The sequence below is a fragment of the Chlamydomonas reinhardtii genome, chromosome 12 (assembly GCF_000002595.2).
Source record: "Chlamydomonas reinhardtii strain CC-503 cw92 mt+ chromosome 12, whole genome shotgun sequence".
NCBI lineage: Eukaryota > Viridiplantae > Chlorophyta > Chlorophyceae > Chlamydomonadales > Chlamydomonadaceae > Chlamydomonas > Chlamydomonas reinhardtii.
Window position 1 is genome coordinate 8531841 of NC_057015.1, and position 18961 is coordinate 8550801.

Sequence of the window (18961 nt, forward strand, 5' to 3'; positions counted from 1 at the left end):
CGCGAGCAACGCGCCGCACCTGGCGCTGCTCCTGCGCGGCCTCTGCCTGTCGCTTCGCACCACCCGCCACCCTATCTGTCACCTCACCACGCACCTCTCTGCATCTCTGACTGGCGATAGCCAGGATGCCGCGGAAGCTGAAACCATGACAAGAAAAGGTGGCTCTCCCTTGCAAGGGAAAAGTGGGCTGTGCCGCCACGCCACGTCCTCCGTCTGAGGCCGAAGGTTCCGATACTAGCCTCATCTCCCGGACATAGCCGGGGTCGGTTTGTACAGGCACCGCCCGCCATATGTGCCCAGTCGCGCCCAGCTATCAAGCACTAGTGCAGCAGGCAGCAGGCCAACCAGACAGCAAGGAAAACACCCCTGCCGCTGCAGCTGACTACCCGCTACGCCATCCTCGTCAGCACAGGTCGCTAACCAGACAACACCGGCAGGTCTCAACCTGCGCGCCGGCGCCGCTTTGAAGGCGGCGCCGCGCTGTCCTCCTCCACGTGGCCTTGCCCGCCACCAGTTTGGCACTTTTTGTCAACGCAGGCAGGCAGCCACGGACAGGGGCAATCCTGGGGGGCTTCGCCCCCCCTGGATCGCTTCGCTCAGGGGGCTCAGCCCAAAAAGGCGGGCGGCACACGGGGGACACGCGCGGTTCAGGGTACCCCCTAACTTCAAGGGCCTAGCAATCATAGCTATACTGCGCGATCCAAGCTGGGATTTCGGCAGTAGCTTCCCACGAGCCGTTTGCACCCTTGCGGCAGGGGTGAACAGGCCGACCCCCACCTATCGTATCCCGAACGCGGCCACCACGCAGCATGTCCATAATTATATGCCATAAGACCTTCTGGCATCACACGGCCCTCGGGAAAGTCAAGGGTATAACCATTAGGCCATCGCAGGACGGACGTGCCACGCATGTACCGTGCCGGGTACTCGGGGACGGCGGGTCCGCGTAACTCGTTCTATCGTAGCCCTGAACAAATTTATCGCCTACATAACACAGTAGTTCGCATTGAGTGCTTTCGCACTGTCACACGGTGACGTTCTGGTGAAATTACAGTATGCATGTTCGCAAGCTGTGAGTGTGAGCGGCTTAAGCCGTGTAATATCTGTCGTATAAGCATCGTCGAGACGACGGCAAGCAAGAAATATAGACAAGAGGCTCTCGACGGGAAGGACCATGACATAACGCCTGGCCCCTCGCCTGGAACTCCAAACGCCCTGAGACCAACACTTAACTATTTTTCATGGCATATATAAGCTGAGAGTGAGCTACAACGCGGACGCTTGCGTCGCTCCCATAGAGAATTCCCCTCGCTTGTCGAGGCCTGCGGGCCTGTGAAATTTCTTCCATGTGCAACTATATACTAGCTTACAGCATTATTGGCTGAGACAGCATCATTATCGCATCGCAAACTTGGTCGCACATGCTCAAAATTTCCTGACGGTGCTGACGGAACCTACACGGCGCTCGGCTGGTAAACATCAATGAACGCTTCCTGTATGCACCTTGATAGTATTGCACTTTTTAGAATTTAAAACGGTGCACCCAAGAAGCCAAATCTTGGGTTTCGGCCCCGCCCCGATCGAACCCGGCGTGTCCCCCGTGTATGTGGGCGGGCGGCAAGGCGGGCGGTGGGAGGGAGATGCTACTGCTGACTGGACTGCTGCAGCAGGGGCAGCAGAGGGCTGAATCATCTGACCGGCACTGAAGGAGGATAGGTCACGAGCCCTGGCGCCATGAACTGGACACTTGCAGGACATTGGACGATCCAGTCTCGCAGATGTTACAGGCGACATCCCGAGCCGAATACGTCAACAACTCAGCCCCTGGCCACTCATCTTCGCGGAAGTTTATTTTGCGCCGATGGGGAGGGGGGGCATTGGGGGGAGGGGCACTCCCTCCCCCCGCACGGGATGCAAGCATCGCACGGTAGTGTAGGCACCAGCATATAAGCACGGGCGGTGTTCCCACGCCAAAGGAAGGGGCCACGGAGGTTTCGGGGGGCGCTCGCCCCCCCCCCCCCCCTACAGGAGGGCGCTCGCGCGCGAACGGACGGCGAAGCGGTCAGGCGCGCGCGTCAGTCAGGCACGTTTGGGGCGATTAGGCCGCGGCCAGCACACCAGCTATATAGAGGGCTTCCAAATATATTATGACGAATGCCAAACCGCAAAGGTTGAGCGATTAAGGATGTCTGAAATTGTCAGTCAATCAGTCAGCAGGGAGCACTGTGCGCACATAATTAGTTATACGAATAGATCCTTATTCAATACATCCGAAGATCTCAGCAATGCACAGTAAGTCGCGTCCGCGGGCAAGCTTGCTAGTGGTGCATTTGGCTCGCTCGCTGCAACAGGGGAACCGTGCGCGCGTGTAGAATACAGATCATCCTGATCTATCCATTAAATACGATGCATCACGCATAGGCGCCTTGGAGAGGTTGCACAATGGGGGGCCTGTGAGTCCAAAAGGCGCACGCCCAGGAAACCCTGGAAAGTACAAAACTTTTTCGCGCCCACGGGTTGTGTAATGCGTTGTAGTGCACGGGCTCACGTATGAAGACGCGATGAACCGCTTGTCGGTCGTGTCACCACTAACAACCGCAGGACTGGGGGGATACCGGTCACACGCACACGAACACACGCGTACGGTACGGTACACAGGCACACACACGCGGCCCTTGGACGAAGGTCTTGGCTTCGGGACGGCGGCGGTGTAGATGCAGCGAACCTTGAATGGGTTGACGGGAGATATGTATATACGGGAGTCTCGGGAGTCTCAGGAGTCTCAGGGGTGAAGCAGCAGCCGGGACTCACACACACGCATACGCACACAGGCAGCGGCAGGGGTCACGGAGCACTGGGCTCTGGATGGTCTGCGGCGCTGACTGGAGGCGGGTGGTGCTAGGCTGACGAAGGAGGCGAAGGGAGAAGGAGAAGGCAGAGAAGGGAGTAGGAGGCGAAGGCAGGGGATTCCGGGAGTGCAAGGCAGGGACCAGGGCCGGAGCTGGTGGGTGCAAGGCACGACACCAAGCTGCTGCGACACAGGAAACCTAAGCACAGGCACGCAGGGAAGGGAGTCTCAAATGCAGGAGGGCTCGAGGCGACCTGCGGGCACTGCAACACGGAGCGTGAAGCAGGCAAGGGAGCCGGGTGGTGGCTCGCAAAGAAGGCGGAGAAGTAGCACTGGCGTGGCGCAGACGGCAGGCGGTGCTTTGGAGACAGGCGCGGGCAGCTGTAGTCGCTGACGGGGCGCGGAGAAGTAGTCGACGGCTCCTTGAGGACGACGACGAGGGAAACGCAGGGAAACCTGTGAGGGGCCTGTGGCTGGGGATAGCTACACAGGACACACCAACACAATACAGCGCCGGCCCTTCGGGCCGGCGGAGAGACCGGAGGGGGAGCGCCCGCTCGCGGCGAGAGTCGGAGACAGGGCCGTCAGGCCGAAGGGGAAGCAGACAAGCTTGATTGCTTGTTACAGGAAACTTGGAGAGCTTTAATTGTTTGTTGATTGACTCGCACGCTTGTACTTGTTTGTGTACTTTTTGGTGGAGTGAAGAAACAACGCCGCGCGTGCCCATTTAATGACTCGCGCGTCGTGGCCTCTTCCCGTACCAAACTCCAGCTACTTTAGCCACCTGCAGGCCACAGGTCGGCAGGCAGAGACGCTGCTACGCAACTACAATTGTTCATCATGTTCAACAGGCCCAAAACAACACTAATTTCACAAAGAAAGCGACCAAACCACACCATTCGACACGAGCTGCGGAATGCTATGGAACGGGCCCGAGCACATGACCGAAACTGCGTCTTATTCCGACAGATTGAAACCTCGCAGCCGTGCAGTAGCAAACCAACGATTTTATCTGAAATCTTTGTCAGGCCTGTGCTGCTTGAAGCTTTTATCAAGCGGCGCGCAACTGTAAATCCAGAACTCCTAACAACTTCTCAACCGGCGCGGCACCATCGGCATGCTCGCTGTCGCTCGCCGACTCCCAACACCCGTAAACAATACTATTATCTATCTTCAAGCACATATCACCCCAGATGTCATCCTTCGTAGTGGACGTGCTGCCCGAAGCGAGCAACATCGTGCAACACCTCAGGTGCTTCCGCACACGCACAGGCTTTCGCGCGTGCGTTGCGGAGCATGTTGTAGCATGTGGTGAAAGTGTGGCGTGTCGGGAAATCCTGACAGCCGCATATTCAACCCACAGGCGAACCGGTCCCGCGCTTTGCATCCCTTCGGCCGATCTTGGCGCTTGCAAAAAAGTAAAGGTGCTGGGCGAGCTGGCTATTCTTCAACATAAGAGTCAACGCGTTTCGTTCACCCACCCCACAAAGTGCATCTGCTTTGACCAGCGTTTTCTCACAGCAAACGCTCTCAAAATTTAATGGCGCGCAGCTGGGTTGCGTGTCAGGGCGGAGGGATGCAGTACCGCTCGCCCAGCCAAATTCCGGGGGTGTCCCCCGGGCACACATCCTGAGCCGCGAGATATTCTTACCTGGCCCGGCGACATTCCCAGCCGGCCCGGCCGCATCCCCAACCTGGCCCGGCCGAATCCCGACATGCCCCGGCCGAATCCCCTACCTGGCCCGGCCAAATCCCTACCTCCCCCAGCGAAATCCCCAGCTGCCCCAGCCAAATCCCCCACCTGGCGCGGCCAAATCTGCATTTGCCTAAGTGAACTGCCCTACTTGGCTCGGCCATAGTGCTTTACCTGTCCACGCTGTATGCTCCCGGGCCCAGGAGCATCTCAGGCGCCGTCACCCGCCCCATCACCCCTTCCCCTAGGCCTACACCCCTAGTCCTACCACCTTCACCACCTACAGACACAAGGCAGTCTCCATTATATCAGGGCAGGTATTACGGAGGGGCATGCGCACGCATGGTCCCGATCAGCGAGCGAGCGAATGAAGCAGGGAGGGCGGGGAACTTGATGTGACTGCTCCCTAAGTTTAGTCGCATTCCCACAGTAAACTTTTGTTATGGCAGCAGGGTCATGCGTGTTTCCGGGCACTGTTCAGGCGCTTGTCAGGAACTGGCTCGGCCCAATATCTCCGTCGCGGTATTGTAGTGTGCCTTGATGCTAAAAGGGGTACAGATGCGGCTTTGTTATCTAAATCTACTTCACGCCAGCGCTTTGGTGCTAGGTGGGGATAAGGAGCCAATGGCTCCTGGCCGGCACCAACAGCGCTGGAGGTAGCTTAGCCAGCGCTTGCGGCCCAGGCAGCAAACCATGTACACTATATGCATGTTCGCGGCTCCTCCTGTGCTAAAGCCTTAACGCAGAAGAAAGGATCGCTTGAAAGCCCCAACATTTGGAAGGCCGCCGTTGGAGTGATGGGGATGAAACAGATATATCTTTATGCATATATATGTACTGAAAGCATCAAGAGGCAGTCTATGGTTAACGGTGATGCGTGGGCCGGCATGCCCAAGCTGCTGCCACGCGCACCGCCCTGCGCCCTGCGCGCACAACCCCGCTACCACGCCCTTCCTATCCCGCTTCCCCGGGTGCCAACATCTGCAATATCCCGCTCCCGAGGATGCCCCCAGGCGTCAAATCCCGCTGTGTGGGGTGCCCCCCGGCGCCGAATCCCGCTGCCTCCGGTGCCCCCCGGCGCCGAATCCCGCTGTCTGCAGTGCCCCCCGGCGCCGAATCCCGCTTCCGCGGGTGACCCCACCCGAGGTATCCCGCTGTCCCCGCCAGGAATCCCCCTTTGTACTGAAGACAGCGGGATTTCGCCGGGCGATATCCTGTGCCCGGGGTCGTCGCGAAATCCAGAGCGCCTGCATCCCTCTGGTCAGGGCGCAAACAGTCTGTTACACTTGGTTGCAGCCTTGAAGGCGGGCTGGGGCGCACGCCAGACCCCAAAAACACGCCAGGAGGCACACTTTGGAACAGCATGTGTAGATGAGTGGCTAAACAAGCAATACGGTAAAAGCGACATCTTGTCCTTAGAAAACGAACAAACCCGTGCGCAGGATGTGATTAGTCAAGCGAGGCGTTACGGAATTATCGTCGGATAGACCAGCTGCAGAGCCGGGTTGAGCGCGGTTGCTGACACGGGCGGGCGAGTACGGCAGACGGCACACAACCTCGTCAGCCCGTGTCAGCAACCGCGCTCAACGCCGGCTCTGCAGCTGGTCTACCGACAAATAATTCCGCAACGCCTCGCGGACCGCCTGGTTCACCATCGTCTTGATCACCTCCTTGGTGCGCTCCTCGGAGGTTCGGATGGCGTTGGTGATGCGCTCCTCGGACGCACCGACTGCGGCGTAAATTGCGGCCTGGACCGCCGGCGGGACCTGTTGCACGTATGAAAGGCAGCTTGGCTAAGCCTGAGGAGGCTCCAGGGCGGGGCGGGGCGCCACAGACCTCGCACCTGCTGGGCCTCGCCGCTCGCCGAGTTCCTCTTTTCCACGCGCATGTTGTCATCCTTCTCCGACACCTCCATGGGCGACTCGTCGCCCGAAGGACGCTTGCGGTTGGCGTCCATTCTATTAGAGGCAAAGTTCAAGCGTAAGTCAAGCGCCTTAAGGCAGCGCGCGTGGCGATAATTGGTTGCGATATCTGATAATTGATTGTGTCTGAGGCTAAATGTTCTGAGCCGCGACGCTTTCAACGCATCGCGCACTGAATGAGACAATGAGTGCCTGCATGGGGGCTGGGAATGGGCCTCTTTCCATTTAAGGTATGAAGGTAACTTAGCCCCTTAGTCCAGCTATCGGCTATGGGCTCATTGTGCAAACTGGGTGGGCGGGAAGGGGGTTGCGGGGAAGGGATGCCGTCGTGATCCGGCCCCATGCGTCCGGCACTCCGGCAGTTTCGGGTATGGCACTTTCGATCCCCCGCCCCTGACTGGATCGCCAGCACACCCCGTTGCCAGAATCGCCATTTCGAAGGCACCTGCCCATTCCACCCATACAATAACTCACTGTCTTACCCCACGTCCGACTGCTTCTCCTTCTTCATCGCCTCCCGCTTGGCTGCCGCCTTCCGTGCCGGCTCCGCAGCCGCTGACGCTCCGGGCCTGCGCCTCCCCACGGGGCCTCCCTCGCGTCCTCCTCCTCTCCTTGGTTGCCGGCCGTTGCGTATTCCGCTCACCGCCTCGTTCCCCTTCTGCTTGGCTAGCACTTGTTTCGCACCTACTGCTGCGGCAGCTGCGCCGCCCAAGCCTATAATCATATCATCTGGGCTAAAAATCAGGCTGGCCATCAAGATGGATACGCCCGCACGTACACAATGCGTCAAAGGGCGCCAGCTGCCATGCCGCCGCCTCGCCTCCAACGCCCCGTTCCGTCCAGGACTTCCAACCCAGCCGCGCGTGCTCTAAATACATCGTCGTATGCCCATCGTGAGGCCGCAGGTGTCATGGTATTTCCTTCACGGCATGTCCTCCACGGTCTCAGGCAAAGGGGTGATACCGACAGGAGGCTCCCTGGAGCTTCCAGCCAGCCGGCTGCAACCACGGTGCGCCATCCCACTGCACCTACGCCCAAGACGCCGCGCTGCTGCGCTCCCAGTCGCTGCCCTCCTCCCCATGCGGCACACCCAGCCCCGCCCCCAGCAGCCACACCGCCGACTGCGGATCTGGGTCCACCGCCCCGGGGTCGTACGGCGCTTCCAGCGCCAGCTCCTGCCCGAGTGATCGCCGCCTGGCCGGCACCTGCTGCTCCGCCGCGGCCGGCTGCTGTGCAACGCCCGCCAGGCCGGCGGCAGCCGCCTGCCGGCTCCTGCCCCGGGCCCCAGTGCTCGCCGCTGCAGCATTCGGCCGCGCATGCTGTTGTGCACCGCTGCCGCTGCCTGCAGCCGCAGGGCCCAGCGGGGACGGCCCAGCAGACCCTCGCTGCCAGCCAGCGGTCGCTGGTGCCGGCAGCGGTGGCGCGGCAGCTGCTGACGTGGCAGGCCTGCTAAGCCAGCTGCCCACCACCACCCGGAAAGCGCCCGACTCGTCATCCACACCACCGTCCTCATCATCGCCCTCCTCCATGTGCAGCAGCTGTGGCTGCAGCAACAGGTGCTGCTGTGCCGGCTGCTGCAGCCGCGGCTGCAGCGCCGCTACAGCCGCCGTGCTGGGCAGCGGCAGCTGTGGCTGTAGCGGCAGGTCGCTGAAGGTGGCGGCGCTGCTGAAGGAGGGCATGGCGTGTGAGACGCCCATGCTGCTACTGCCAGTCTCGTCTTCCCCGTCCTCCTCCTCGTCCTGGCTACCCATGCCTCTCACCCCCAGCTCCGCTATTCCCCCGTCATCGTCCACTTCCTCCTCTTCACATACCTCCATGCTACCACCACCAGCAAGCCCCTCCTCGTCCCCCTGCCCCTCCTGCTCCTCCCCCTGCTCCTCAGCACCCAGGTGTGCCCGGTTGCTCTCCTCGCCAAAGCCCGCCTCTTCCAGCAGCTGCTGCCAGAATTGCTGGTCGTGCATGTCCTGAGGGTCGTGCAGCAGGTGCGGCTCAGCCGCCGGCCCCTCCGCCTCATAGCCGCCCTCCTCCGCCTCGTAGTCTACGTGCACGTGCTCGCCATCCAGATCCCGCTCTTGCCTCGCCGCCTCCTCGGGCCCGTCATGCCCGTCGTCCAGGAAAATGCCTTCGTCTTCGTGGCCCTCATCGTGATGCCCCAGCGCAGCGTCCCTGCGCCAGTCCGCTTCTGTGTCTGCTGCCGCGTCAGCTGCCACTGCTTGCCGACGTTCATAGCCCGACGGCGGCACGTGGCTATATCCACACCCCTGGTCGTCATCCGACGCGGCGGCGGACGAGCCGGGCCCGTCCGCCGGCCACTGCTCGCCGTCGCTGTCAGGGTCCGCTGCCGCTGCAGCACCGCCTAGCCCGGCTTCACTGCTGCTAACATGTACCGATGCGGAAACCGACGCCGGCGCCATCGTAGCGGCGCCACGGCCAGAGCTGCCCGTGTCTTGGCGGATGAGGCCCTCGCCCTCATACAGCAGCTCGCCCTGCCCCACAGAACCGGAGGAGTGCCGGAAGTGGCGGACGACGGGCCCGGCTGCCTCTGAAGGCGGCTGCAGGTCTACCGGCTGCAGATGTGGCTGCGGCGGCTGCAGGTTCAGGTGCGGCTGTGGCTGCAGGTACTGGGGCTGAAAGGCCAGCGTGGGCGGGGCTTGCAGCGGCGGGCGCAGCGGTGCCGCCGGGAGCGGTAGACGTGGCGAAGAGGCGGACTGCACGACTCCACTGGAGGGGCTGATTCTGCCTGCTCCACCACTGCTGCCACCGCCCGAAGTTGCAGCAGCGGCAGCAGCGATGGCACCGTGTGCAGGACTACGGTCAGGCGACGAGCTGGCGGCATTTGGCCCCAGAGCCGCTGGTAGCGGCGCCAACTGCGGGGCAGAGGCCGCCGCCGTGAGCCGCGTGCGACGCTCGTCCGAGGATGGCGCCGTGGTGGGTCGCGAGATGCCCTCGCCTCCTACACACCGCAGGCGGTGGCAATGCACACAGAAGGTCTCTCAGCATCCATTCAACTTCCTTGGCGCACAGGCTAAGAGGGTGCGTCGAGCCCTGTCCCGGTTGTCGTCACCTCCCCCCCCCCAGTTCCCCGACAGACACAGCCACGAGCCCACGACCTGGTCTGGCCCGCACCTGTCTGGAACAGCATGGCTGTGTGCAGCACGGGCTCTGGCACGGGCAGCTCGGGCATGGAGCGGTTGGCGGCCAGGACCGAGGGCGCGGCGGTGCTGGGGCGTGCATGGCCCTCGTCACCTAGTGGCGGCCGGCAGGGTCAGGCAGGGCAGGGCAGGGGAGGTGAGGAATCCAGCTTTAGCATGGCAACTATGCAAGCACGGTAGGAGCTAGTTTGCCGAGCGTTCTATCTGTCAGCGCTCTAGCTACTCTGCGTGTGATCACCCATCGCTCATTGATGGCACGCACCCGTGTACTGCTGCATGTATGACAGCACCTCGGGCGGCACCGGCACCTCCCGGCTGCCCGCGCCCGCGCGCAGCACCGACGGCGACGCCGTGGGTGGCCGCCCGTCTCCCTCGCCGCCGCCCGTGTACTGCTGCATGTAGGACAACACCTCGGGCGGAACGGGCGGCCCCACGCCCGGCTCGGAGTGGCGCAGCGCCGAGGGCACAGCCGTGCTGGGCCGAGCCAGGCCCTCATCGCCTGCGTGCTCGGCCATGCGGGCCAAGACGTCCGGAGGGACCGGCGGTCCGTCAGGTGTGGCGGCAGCCGCAGCCGCTGCTGCCGTGTTGGCAGAGCCGGCGGCCGCTCTGCCGCCGACACGTTGTGGCTGGACGCCACTGAGACCGCCAGCTGCAGCGGGCGGCTGTGCGGCAGTAGCAGGGCCAGCGGGTGCTGCAGCTGCAGCCGAGAAGGATCCATTTTCTGGATATGCAGCCCCAGAGGCCCCCGCCGCCCGGTCATGCGCATGCGTCCCGCTGGAACCGCCGGCCTCCCCACGCTGCGGTACGGGCCGGAAGCTAGCGGTAGTGTGCTTTGGCGATCGCAGCCCGGAAAGACCCGCCGCAGCCGCAGCCGGTGCGCCTGCGCCTGGCGCGGCTGCGTCTTCCCCGCTGCCCGTGTTCCCCGCCCCCGTGCCAGTGCTGGAGGAGGACGACACGGCACGGCTGTGACCCGCGTTGGATCCAACTGGATCGTCCTCCGCCTCGTCCTCCTCGCCCGCCAGCTCCTCCGGATCGTAATCCTCAAAGGTGTAGGTGGACGCGGATCCCATTGTGGCGCGGCCCGGATCCTCGAGATCCAGGTCGTCGTGGATCCCGTTGTCATCGCCATCATCTGGTTCCATTCCGGATCCAGTGCCGCCGCCCATACCACCCACGTCCACGTCATCATACTCCTCCTCGTCTTCGTCATCGTCATATGACGGCGTGCGGTGGTGGGTCTGGTGGTGATGATGATATTGTTGGTGGTGATGGCGGTCCGGGTGCCCGGGCCCTGAGGAGACCGGCGGTGAACCCGGCCCAGACTCTTCGCCTCCTTCGTACACTTCCCCGTGGGCCCCATCCACGTCAGCAGCGGTGGTGGCGAGATCCGGGTCGTGGCGGATGCCGACCTCAATGGAGGCTGCGCGATCCAGGAAGTCCGAGGTCTCCGGGCCCAAGGGGAAGAAGGGCGTGGTGTTGATGTACAGGTCTCCGCTGCGCTGCGGCAGCAGCGACTGCTGGGACAAGGAGGTCGTGGGGCTCAGAGGCTGCGGCGGCAGCGCCGCTGCGGGTTGCATTGTCAGGGGCTGGCGCCGCGACTGCTGGGTATGCTGGGTCAAGGTGGCAGGCTGCAGCGGGCGAGGCTCAGGGGGATGCTGTGCTGCCTCCGGCGCAGCAGCAGCGCCGCCGACACGGCCGTAGTAGTGCGGCTGGCGCGATGCTGGCTCAGGCTGCAAGGGCCGCTGCTGCTGGTGCTGCAGAGCTTGCCGCGCTGCAGGTGCTGCAGAGGCACGCGAGGAGGTGGTCGGCCGCGTGGCGTGCAGCCCGACGCCTGCGGAATCAGAGGAGCTCACACGACTGCCAGTGAATGGCCACAACTGCTGCGGGGGCAGCTGCAGCGGCAGCTGCGGCGAAGGCTGTGCCGGAGGCTGGTCACGAGGCTGTGACGTTCCAGCAGGTGCCGCCTGCTGTGGTCGCGCGGGCGCAAGCGGCAGCCCTGCTGCGGGCCGCTGCTGTTGCTGCGGCGCTGCCACTGCAGCCGGCGCGCTTTCTTGCTGGTGGCTGTGAAGGTGGTGGTGGTGCTGAGGCCGCTGACTGGTGAGGGCGTGTTGGTGGATGTGGTGGTGATGCCGCGCGCGGAGGTACTTCCGCGGCCGCCGTGGCGACGCATGCCGCGGCTGGTGGAGGTGGCCGCCCTCTCCCTCCTGCTCCTCGTCTCCGTCAACTCCAGCATCCCCGCCCGAGGGCCCGTCCTCCACAGAGCCGCTCTCCTGCTCCTGGTGTTCCAGGTGCCCAGCCGCAGCAAGCTCCTGCTCCTGCTCCAGCTCAAAATCCCGCTCCCACGCCTCCTCCTGCCACGCTGCTGATTGGTGCCGGGGCTGCTCCATCTCCTCACGCTCCTCGCTCGCCTCCTCCTGCCAGCCGCGCTTGCCGCTGCCGTCCACCATCATGTCTGCAGCGTCCTTCCAGGACATGCGGCGGGTGCGGTCCTGAGTGGTTGCCTGTGGAGAGCGCGCGCAAACGAACAGGACGGCTTGCCATACAGACACGTCGCACATCTAAACTTCCAACGTGGTGGTCGTTGCAGCGGCAACAGCCCGCTAGGCTAGGCACAGTGAGAAACGGAGCTAAGCGTTGTTCGACACAGCCCTACCTGCAGTGGGTGGTCAGCAGGCAGTGATACCGGGTCCAGAGGTGGTAGGCCCCAGCTGCCGCAGGCGCTGCCAGAGCCGTATGTAACGTAACTGTGGCTGGGGGTAGGGCTGTGACTGCGGCTTGGGTGGCTGCTGCCGCTGGCCATGGCGGCGCGCGAAGCCTCTCGTATAGGCAGGCCGTCACGCGGTTCTGCTGGCGGCTGTTGCTGTGGCACACGGTGGTGGCCTAGGTGCTGCTGCTGGGACTGCTCAACCAAGCGTGGCTGCTGGCTCTTCAATGCGCTTGTTAGTTGTGATTTGGCCGATTGCGGCGGCATGTTCAGACTCGGCGTTGGCCGCAGATTGTGTTCCAGTGTTCCATTTAATGTATGCTGCTCCTGCTTCTGCTGCTGGTCCCGGGCGTCAGACTGCAGCACACGGCTGCTCGTATGGCCTCCTGTCACCCCCACAATAGCTGCAGCCCGTGCTGCCGCAGGCGCATGCCCCTGCCCCGCCTGGCTCCGCACCTGGACGGCTGCGCCACCGGCCGCGGCGGCAGCGCCAGGGTGTGCCGCAGGCACCATCGTCAGTAGCCCACTGCTGGTGCGCGACCCCGCCGCTTGGTGCTTACCTGCGTGCATGGCGGTTCCGCGAGCGAGGCGTCAGTGTGGCGACCTGGCGAGGCTCCGGCAGCTGCTGCTAGGTAGATGGGCCCGCATGCCATGATAATCATTCTACATTTACAGCGCACGTCTGTCCGCGTATCATCACCCTTGTATGTATGGCCTCTATGTACACTTATCAATAATGAACACACTGAGAGATGAATACCGTAGTGTTGACATTGTATGAATCGCACGCCACTTTCCGGTTCTTCACGCTATATCCCGGCGGTACCCTTTTGCAGGCGTTGCCGTTCCCTCACCGCACTGTCCGAGTGCACAATATCTGTGCCACTTACCCGTGCTCATGCTATTGCACCGTAACTCTCCATGGGTAAATGGCCCGCTTAATGCGGGCTCCCACATTGACGTAACGCCCAGCATTGACAATCGCTGAAAGCGCGGAAAAACGAGTACCCGGTGCCACCCTTGCACAGCCCCTTGTATTTACACGTCCTCCTGGTCCGCGTCCTCATCCCAACCCTCGCCCTCGCCCTCACCCGAAGCGACGTTCAACAAGGCGTCCTGCAGCTCCTGCTGCCGCACTGACTGGCGCTGGTACCGTGACTGCAGCTCCGCGTACTGCGCCCGCAGTGCTGCCAGCTCCGACCGCGCCTGCGCCGCCGCCGCGGAGGTGCTGGTGGCCACCGCGCCAGCCCCTGCGCTGCCCGAGCCAGCCGGCCCCAAAGAGGTGGAGCCATGGCTCGGGTCAGGCAGCTGCTCAACCGCGCGCATCTCCTCCTCGCGCTCGTCATCTTCCTCCAGCTCCAGGTCTTCCTCCCCGTACATCGCCTCCGCCTCGTGCCAGTCCTCCTCCGGGTGCTGGCGCTGCTGGCGCGGGGGCGGTGCCTGGCGCCGCTGCTGCTGTTGGGCCGGCGCTGGGGCGGGCGGCCGTGGCAGCGGCGCGGAGTGCGCGGAGGCGGCACTCTGTGCCGGGCCGTCGGGGGTCGAGGCCTGAGGGTCAACGCCCTGTTGCTGCTGCTGGGCAGACAGCGGGGTGGGCCCGGCCTGGCTCTGCGCCGCGGCCGAAGCCGGAGACGCCATCCGCGGCAGCGAGGACCGACCGGACGCCGCCTGCGGCTGTGGGCGCTGCGACGGCGCGTGCTGTCGCTGTTCGACCTCCTGGCCGCCATGCGTCTCAAGGTCCGGCTGCGCCGTGTCACGCGCATAGGACGGGGTGCCGTACGGGCCTGTCACGGAGCCGTAGCCGCCCGTGCGCGCGGGGGAGGAGCGGCGTGAGCTCCAGCGCTCCTGGTCCTGTCGCATCTCAATTACCTGCAAGGGGCATGACCAGCAGTAAGTTAGCAAGTCGACGCAGCGGGAAGGTTGCAAGGTCCATAACAAGTACACCAAGCGATGCCCGCGGCGAGACAGCTCTCGCCGAGCACCTGGTGGCAAAGCTCCTCCCTCCGTCTCTGCAACGCAATGCACCCGACCTACCTGCGAGGTGATGATGGAGTTCTGGTGTGTCAGCGCCGCCAGCTGCTCCTGCAGCGCCGCCACGTGCAGCGCAAGCCCTTTCTTGTCCAGGTCCACGTCCGTCACCATGCCTCCTCCCTCCTCGTCCTCCAGTCCATCCTCTTCGTACTCATCAGCCTCCTCGCCCTCCTCGCCTTCCTCGCCCTCGTCGTAGCTCGGCTCGGATTGAGGGTGCTGGCCACGCCTGTTGGCGCTGCCGCCGGAGCGCAGGTCCGGCGGCGTGCTGACGCTGCCCGCACCCGAGCGAATGGCGGCCTCCACAGCCACGTCTTCTGTCTGCGGCGCGCGCACGTTGGCGTCGCCCACACCCACGCTGCGACTGGGCGTGTCCATAGTGGCAGTCGCAGCAGTGGCGGTAGCGGTACGGCCACGGGAGCGGTGCCGATGAGGGGGCGAGGAGGCGGAGGTGCCGCCGCTGCTGGCCCGCGACGGGCTACGAGAGTGACTGCGGCCGCGGGAAGAGCGGTGGTGGTGATGGTGGTGGGACGAGCGCGGTGCGGGCTCCTGCCTGACGACAATGACAAGCTGGCTGGTGGGTATGGGCTGTGGTGCAACCACCATTGGTGGGGATGCGGGCGGCATCAGCGCACGCGGCTCCTGCGGAGGAGCGTCGGTCTGGGCACTCTTCTGACGCGTCAACAGCCGCTCCGTCTCCGAGATAGCGTCTGCCCGCCGTGACACCACCGCGGCAGCAGCAGCAATCGCTGCAGCCTGAGCCGTGGGATGCGACGCAGCGGCGGAGCTGGTCCGAGATGCCGTGCGGGAGGTGCCAGGTGCTGTCACAGCCTCGGTCGCCTGCGCCGACTGCATCAGAACGGACCTCCCTAGCTCCTGCTCAACTGCCGGCGGTGCAACCGCCACTAGTGCCCCGGTACCAGCGTCCTGCTGACTGGGCGGCGGGTTGGCGGCAGCAGGCGGCGCGGGTAGTGCAGGCGCCGCTGCAGCTGGGGGTGTCCCCACGGCCGCGACGTCCTTGCGAGGCGTAATGCGCACAGTGGCGGCGGCTGTGGACACAGCAACGGTGGTCAGGCGCTGCAAATGAGCCTGCAGGCGGCTGTTCTCCGCCTCCGCAGCATCCAGCTGGTCCTTCAGCGTGTGTGCAACCTCGCGCACCTCCTGCACACGCACAGTGCAGACAACCGTCAAAGAGCCCGACATGCGGCATGCGTAAACGAGCCGTGCCATTAGCGCTTCGCGCTGTTCGCCCTGGCAATGCCCAGTAAGCATACTGCCAACCGCACCTCGTAAGCCATGCGCCATGCCTCAGCGCGCCCTGCACTCGCAGCCCCCGTCGACGCAGCGGCACCGGACGCGTTGCCGGCGGCAGCGGCGCCCGGGCCACGAAGGCCGGCGGCGGTGGCGGCCTGCTGTGCCTCCACTCGCTCCAGCTGCTGCTGCAGGGCGCTGAGCTCCTCGCTGTAGGACTGCACCACCGTCTCCAGCTGCTCCTGCACCTCCGCCCGCAGCTCCACCAGCTGCGCAGGTAGGAGCGAGGGGGAGTAACGGATGAGCAGCGAGTCCCACGTCGTAGAGGTGGCGCATACCGTACTTGCCTCCTCGCCCCTGGACAAACGGCTCGCACAGTGCATGCACGGTGCACCCACCTGTGCCTCGTGCTCCTTGGCCGCCCGTAGTGCCAGGGCGCGCTGGCCGCGCGACTCCGCTTCCAGGTCCTGTCAGAAGGGCATAGCGCAACCAGATTGGCGAATGCCGCAGCTCAGGGACAGGGACAGGTTAACAGCCCTAGACCAGAATGGCTCCACCGCTCCACACAATCGCCCCTTGTCGCTACCAGACCACTCACCGCCACGCGCGCCTCAGCTCGCTCCGCCCGGTCCAGTGCGGCCTCCAGTTCACGCTGCAGGCCCTCGCCCCGCTCCAAAGCAGCAGCAACCAGCTGTCGAGCCTCCGCCAGCTCGGCGACCAGCTTGGCCTCGCGCTTCTGGTGCACCTGCATGCAGGACAAAGCCACAAAAGGGTATGTCGGCGCAGTCATAGCCATTACTGGGGGGAGGGGGTCATAAGTAACGTTAGCTGCATGCAGGAATTGTGGTCATGCGCCTCTAGCAATGGGCGCACCTGCAGCTGCTTGCGTGCAGCCGTGAAGTCGTCCTGCAGCCGCTGTACCTGCCCGCTCATGCGGCTGCCGTCGTCCTCGCGAGCCGCCTGCGAGTTACACGGACTGTAATAAGGATTCGATGCTCAAACGACTCAACCGTAAACATCTGCCATACAAGGCACGTCATCCATTTCTTGTGCAACGACACACCTGTGCCGCAGCCAGCTTCTCCCGCAGCTCGCGGTTCTGTGCCGTCACCTCCTCAAAGGCCACCTTGAGCTTCTTGCGCATGGAACGCAGGCGTGACTGCAGGGCCTCATTTTCCTGCGCATGTAAGCAGAGACAAATCAGATGCGGGTGCCGAACCAGCCTTTATAACTGATGAGCGGCACGACACTATACGCAATCATTCATAGAAGGATTCTTGCTCACCTGGCGCTGCTCGCGGAGCTGCTGTGCCAGGCCCGCAGCCTGCGCGGCCAGAGCCGCCTCCGCTGTGAGGCGCCGCACGTCCGCCAGGGCGTCCGCCAGCTGCCCATCGCGTTCACGGCCTTGAGCCTGCAGTGGATGTCATACACGCGCGGAGCACAAGGGAAGCGACAACAGAGAAGAGGGCGGTCCAGCATTACCAACTGCAGCCGAAGAGGACGACCCTTGGTAGCCTAGGCACGGCCTCACACGCTGATGAGCGCCTGCCGTGTACACTCACCTCAACCAGCGCCAGTCTCGCGGCGTCCGCCTCCACCTCACTAGCCAGCAATACCAGCGCCCGCGACAGTCCCGCCGCTTGCTGCTGCAGGTGCCTCACGATGGGCGCCGCCAGCACTGCGCTGCTGTGCCGCTGTGCGCCCGCGTGTGCGCCCACGTAGCTGTTGGCAGCGATCAGGCCCTCGCGCACAACCTGCGCAATATGTATAACAGTGCGACACTGTGTCGTTATGATGCTGGACGGAGTGTGGGCCTGAACATGTGTATGCCCCGTGCACAATACACACACAGCGCCACAACCTCAAGGTGCCCGTTAGCCTACCTGCAGGTAGCCCAGGCACGGCTCGTGCGACATGTCCACCGCCGCCGCCAGCCGCTTGCCCGCCACCACCAGCGCCGAGCTGCCGTCCAGCCTGCCCTCCTCGCCGTCCGCCAGCGGGTTGTGTCCCGCCAGCAGCAGGACACGGCGGCGCACGGCGGCGTCAGCGCGGTCCAGCGCCCCGTTGAGCTCCGCATAATGGGTGGCTAGCAGAGACAGATCCTCCAGTGCCAGCCTCTCGGGGGCAATGGACGCCTGCGATATTATGTGCCCAAGGTTGTGAATGTAAGTGGGAACATCACGTGGGAGCTGTCGTATGGCACGCAAAGCCGCACCCGCGGCACCCACACTGGATCGCTGGCCCACCTGGATGTTGGCTGTGGCCACCGCCTCCCGCGCCGCCACCTCACGCTCCTTGTCCACCAGCGCCAGCCGGGTCCGCTCCAGCTCGCGCTGCTCCCGATCCATTGCCGAGGAGCCAGCCGCCACCGTGGACACCGCCTCCAGCACCTCCCAGCGCTCCGTCTCCAGGCGGTGCAGCTTCTCCGATGTGGAGCCCAGCTTCTCTTGCAGCTGGTTAATCTGTAGCATCGGAGGTAGGTGCGCCGGTTCACGTGGGTTTTGTCGTGAACGCATGGACACGCACGTGCTGCACAAGGCCACTGGCAGAGACGGTCGTCGGTTCAGGTGACCCAAGCTAAGGCTGTAATGTGCCAATCGTTGCTGGCATAGTCGGCATGGCCGAGTAAAACCGCGCCCGGGCTGAGGGAATGGACTCCAGCTCACCTGGCGCTGGTAGTCCGCGCGTGCCTCGTCCTCGCGTGCCTCCTGCAGGTGCAGCTGCGCCTGGAGATTGCCGAGCTGACTTTGAAGGTTGGAGAGCGTTAGGTCCTTGACGTCAAGCTCCGTCAGCAGAGTCCGTACAGTGGCCAGCTGGTCGGGGCCAACCTCTAGACCATGGCCGCTGGGAATGGGTTGGGACTTCTGGCTAGGTGAGCCCGTGGCTGCCCGGACGTGGGCTGCGGCGGCTTTGGCAGCCGGGGACTGGGGCCGCTGTTTCGCCCCGGAAGATGAGCGTTGGGCCTTGGAACCCTTCAGCGCGCTCTTGGCTGGCACTGCGTCCGCCTGAGGGGCGCGGCCACTGGCAGCAGCACCGGCAGCAGCTGGAGAGGCGCCAACCTGCGACGCCAGCAGCGAGCGCAGCTGCGAGCTCTCATCCTTTCTATAGTTGCTGTAAAGTTGTCGGAATTGTGCAAGCTTCGCCTCTACAGCTGCGAGCCCTTCTTCCGAACTGCTTCCCGCGCCCGCGCTAGCGCCTGCGCCAGCCTTTGCGTGGCGAGACATCTATTTAGAGTTCTTGTGCTAGTTATGGCTTCTAGTCTCTGTGGTGCACAGTGGCTGGACTTCACTTCGCAAGAATGTTGACCAGGTCGCGCAAGCCCGTTTCAGTATCATGTTCAGTTGGATGATGCATGCATGTGTATAA

General features: G+C 63.8%; 2 protein-coding genes across 5 annotated transcripts; both read right to left on the reverse strand.

Annotated features, from left to right (window-relative positions):
- Positions 1-5809: 5809 nt before the first annotated feature.
- Positions 5810-6707, reverse strand: CHLRE_12g547650v5 (uncharacterized protein). The gene is made up of 2 exons (XM_001693926.2): positions 6385-6707; positions 5810-6307 (listed from the first exon to the last, which is right to left on the reverse strand). Exons 1-2 carry the CDS (start codon positions 6496-6498, stop codon positions 6125-6127), a joined length of 297 nt encoding a protein of 98 aa, XP_001693978.2. The 5' UTR covers positions 6499-6707; the 3' UTR covers positions 5810-6124.
- A 124-nt stretch (positions 6708-6831) lies between these two features.
- CHLRE_12g547651v5 (uncharacterized protein) lies at positions 6832-18937 on the reverse strand. 4 transcript variants are annotated; one of them, XM_043068907.1, is made up of 16 exons: positions 18262-18937; positions 17842-18057; positions 17479-17730; positions 17158-17349; positions 16881-17006; positions 16659-16772; positions 16469-16555; positions 16194-16340; positions 15994-16062; positions 15631-15864; positions 14351-15505; positions 13411-14185; positions 12269-12879; positions 9878-12116; positions 9590-9709; positions 6832-9416 (listed from the first exon to the last, which is right to left on the reverse strand). In XM_043068907.1, the coding sequence occupies exons 1-16, from the start codon at positions 18817-18819 to the stop codon at positions 7492-7494; spliced, it is 8820 nt and encodes a 2939-aa protein (XP_042919069.1). In that variant the 5' UTR covers positions 18820-18937; the 3' UTR covers positions 6832-7491. The 4 variants fall into 4 exon arrangements, with proteins under 4 accessions (XP_042919069.1, XP_042919068.1, XP_042919070.1 ...); XM_043068909.1 differs by having other exon boundaries at positions 7443-9416; XM_043068910.1 differs by lacking the exons at positions 6832-9416; positions 9590-9709; positions 9878-12116; positions 12269-12879 and having other exon boundaries at positions 12977-14185.
- Between the last annotated feature and the right edge of the window lie 24 nt (positions 18938-18961).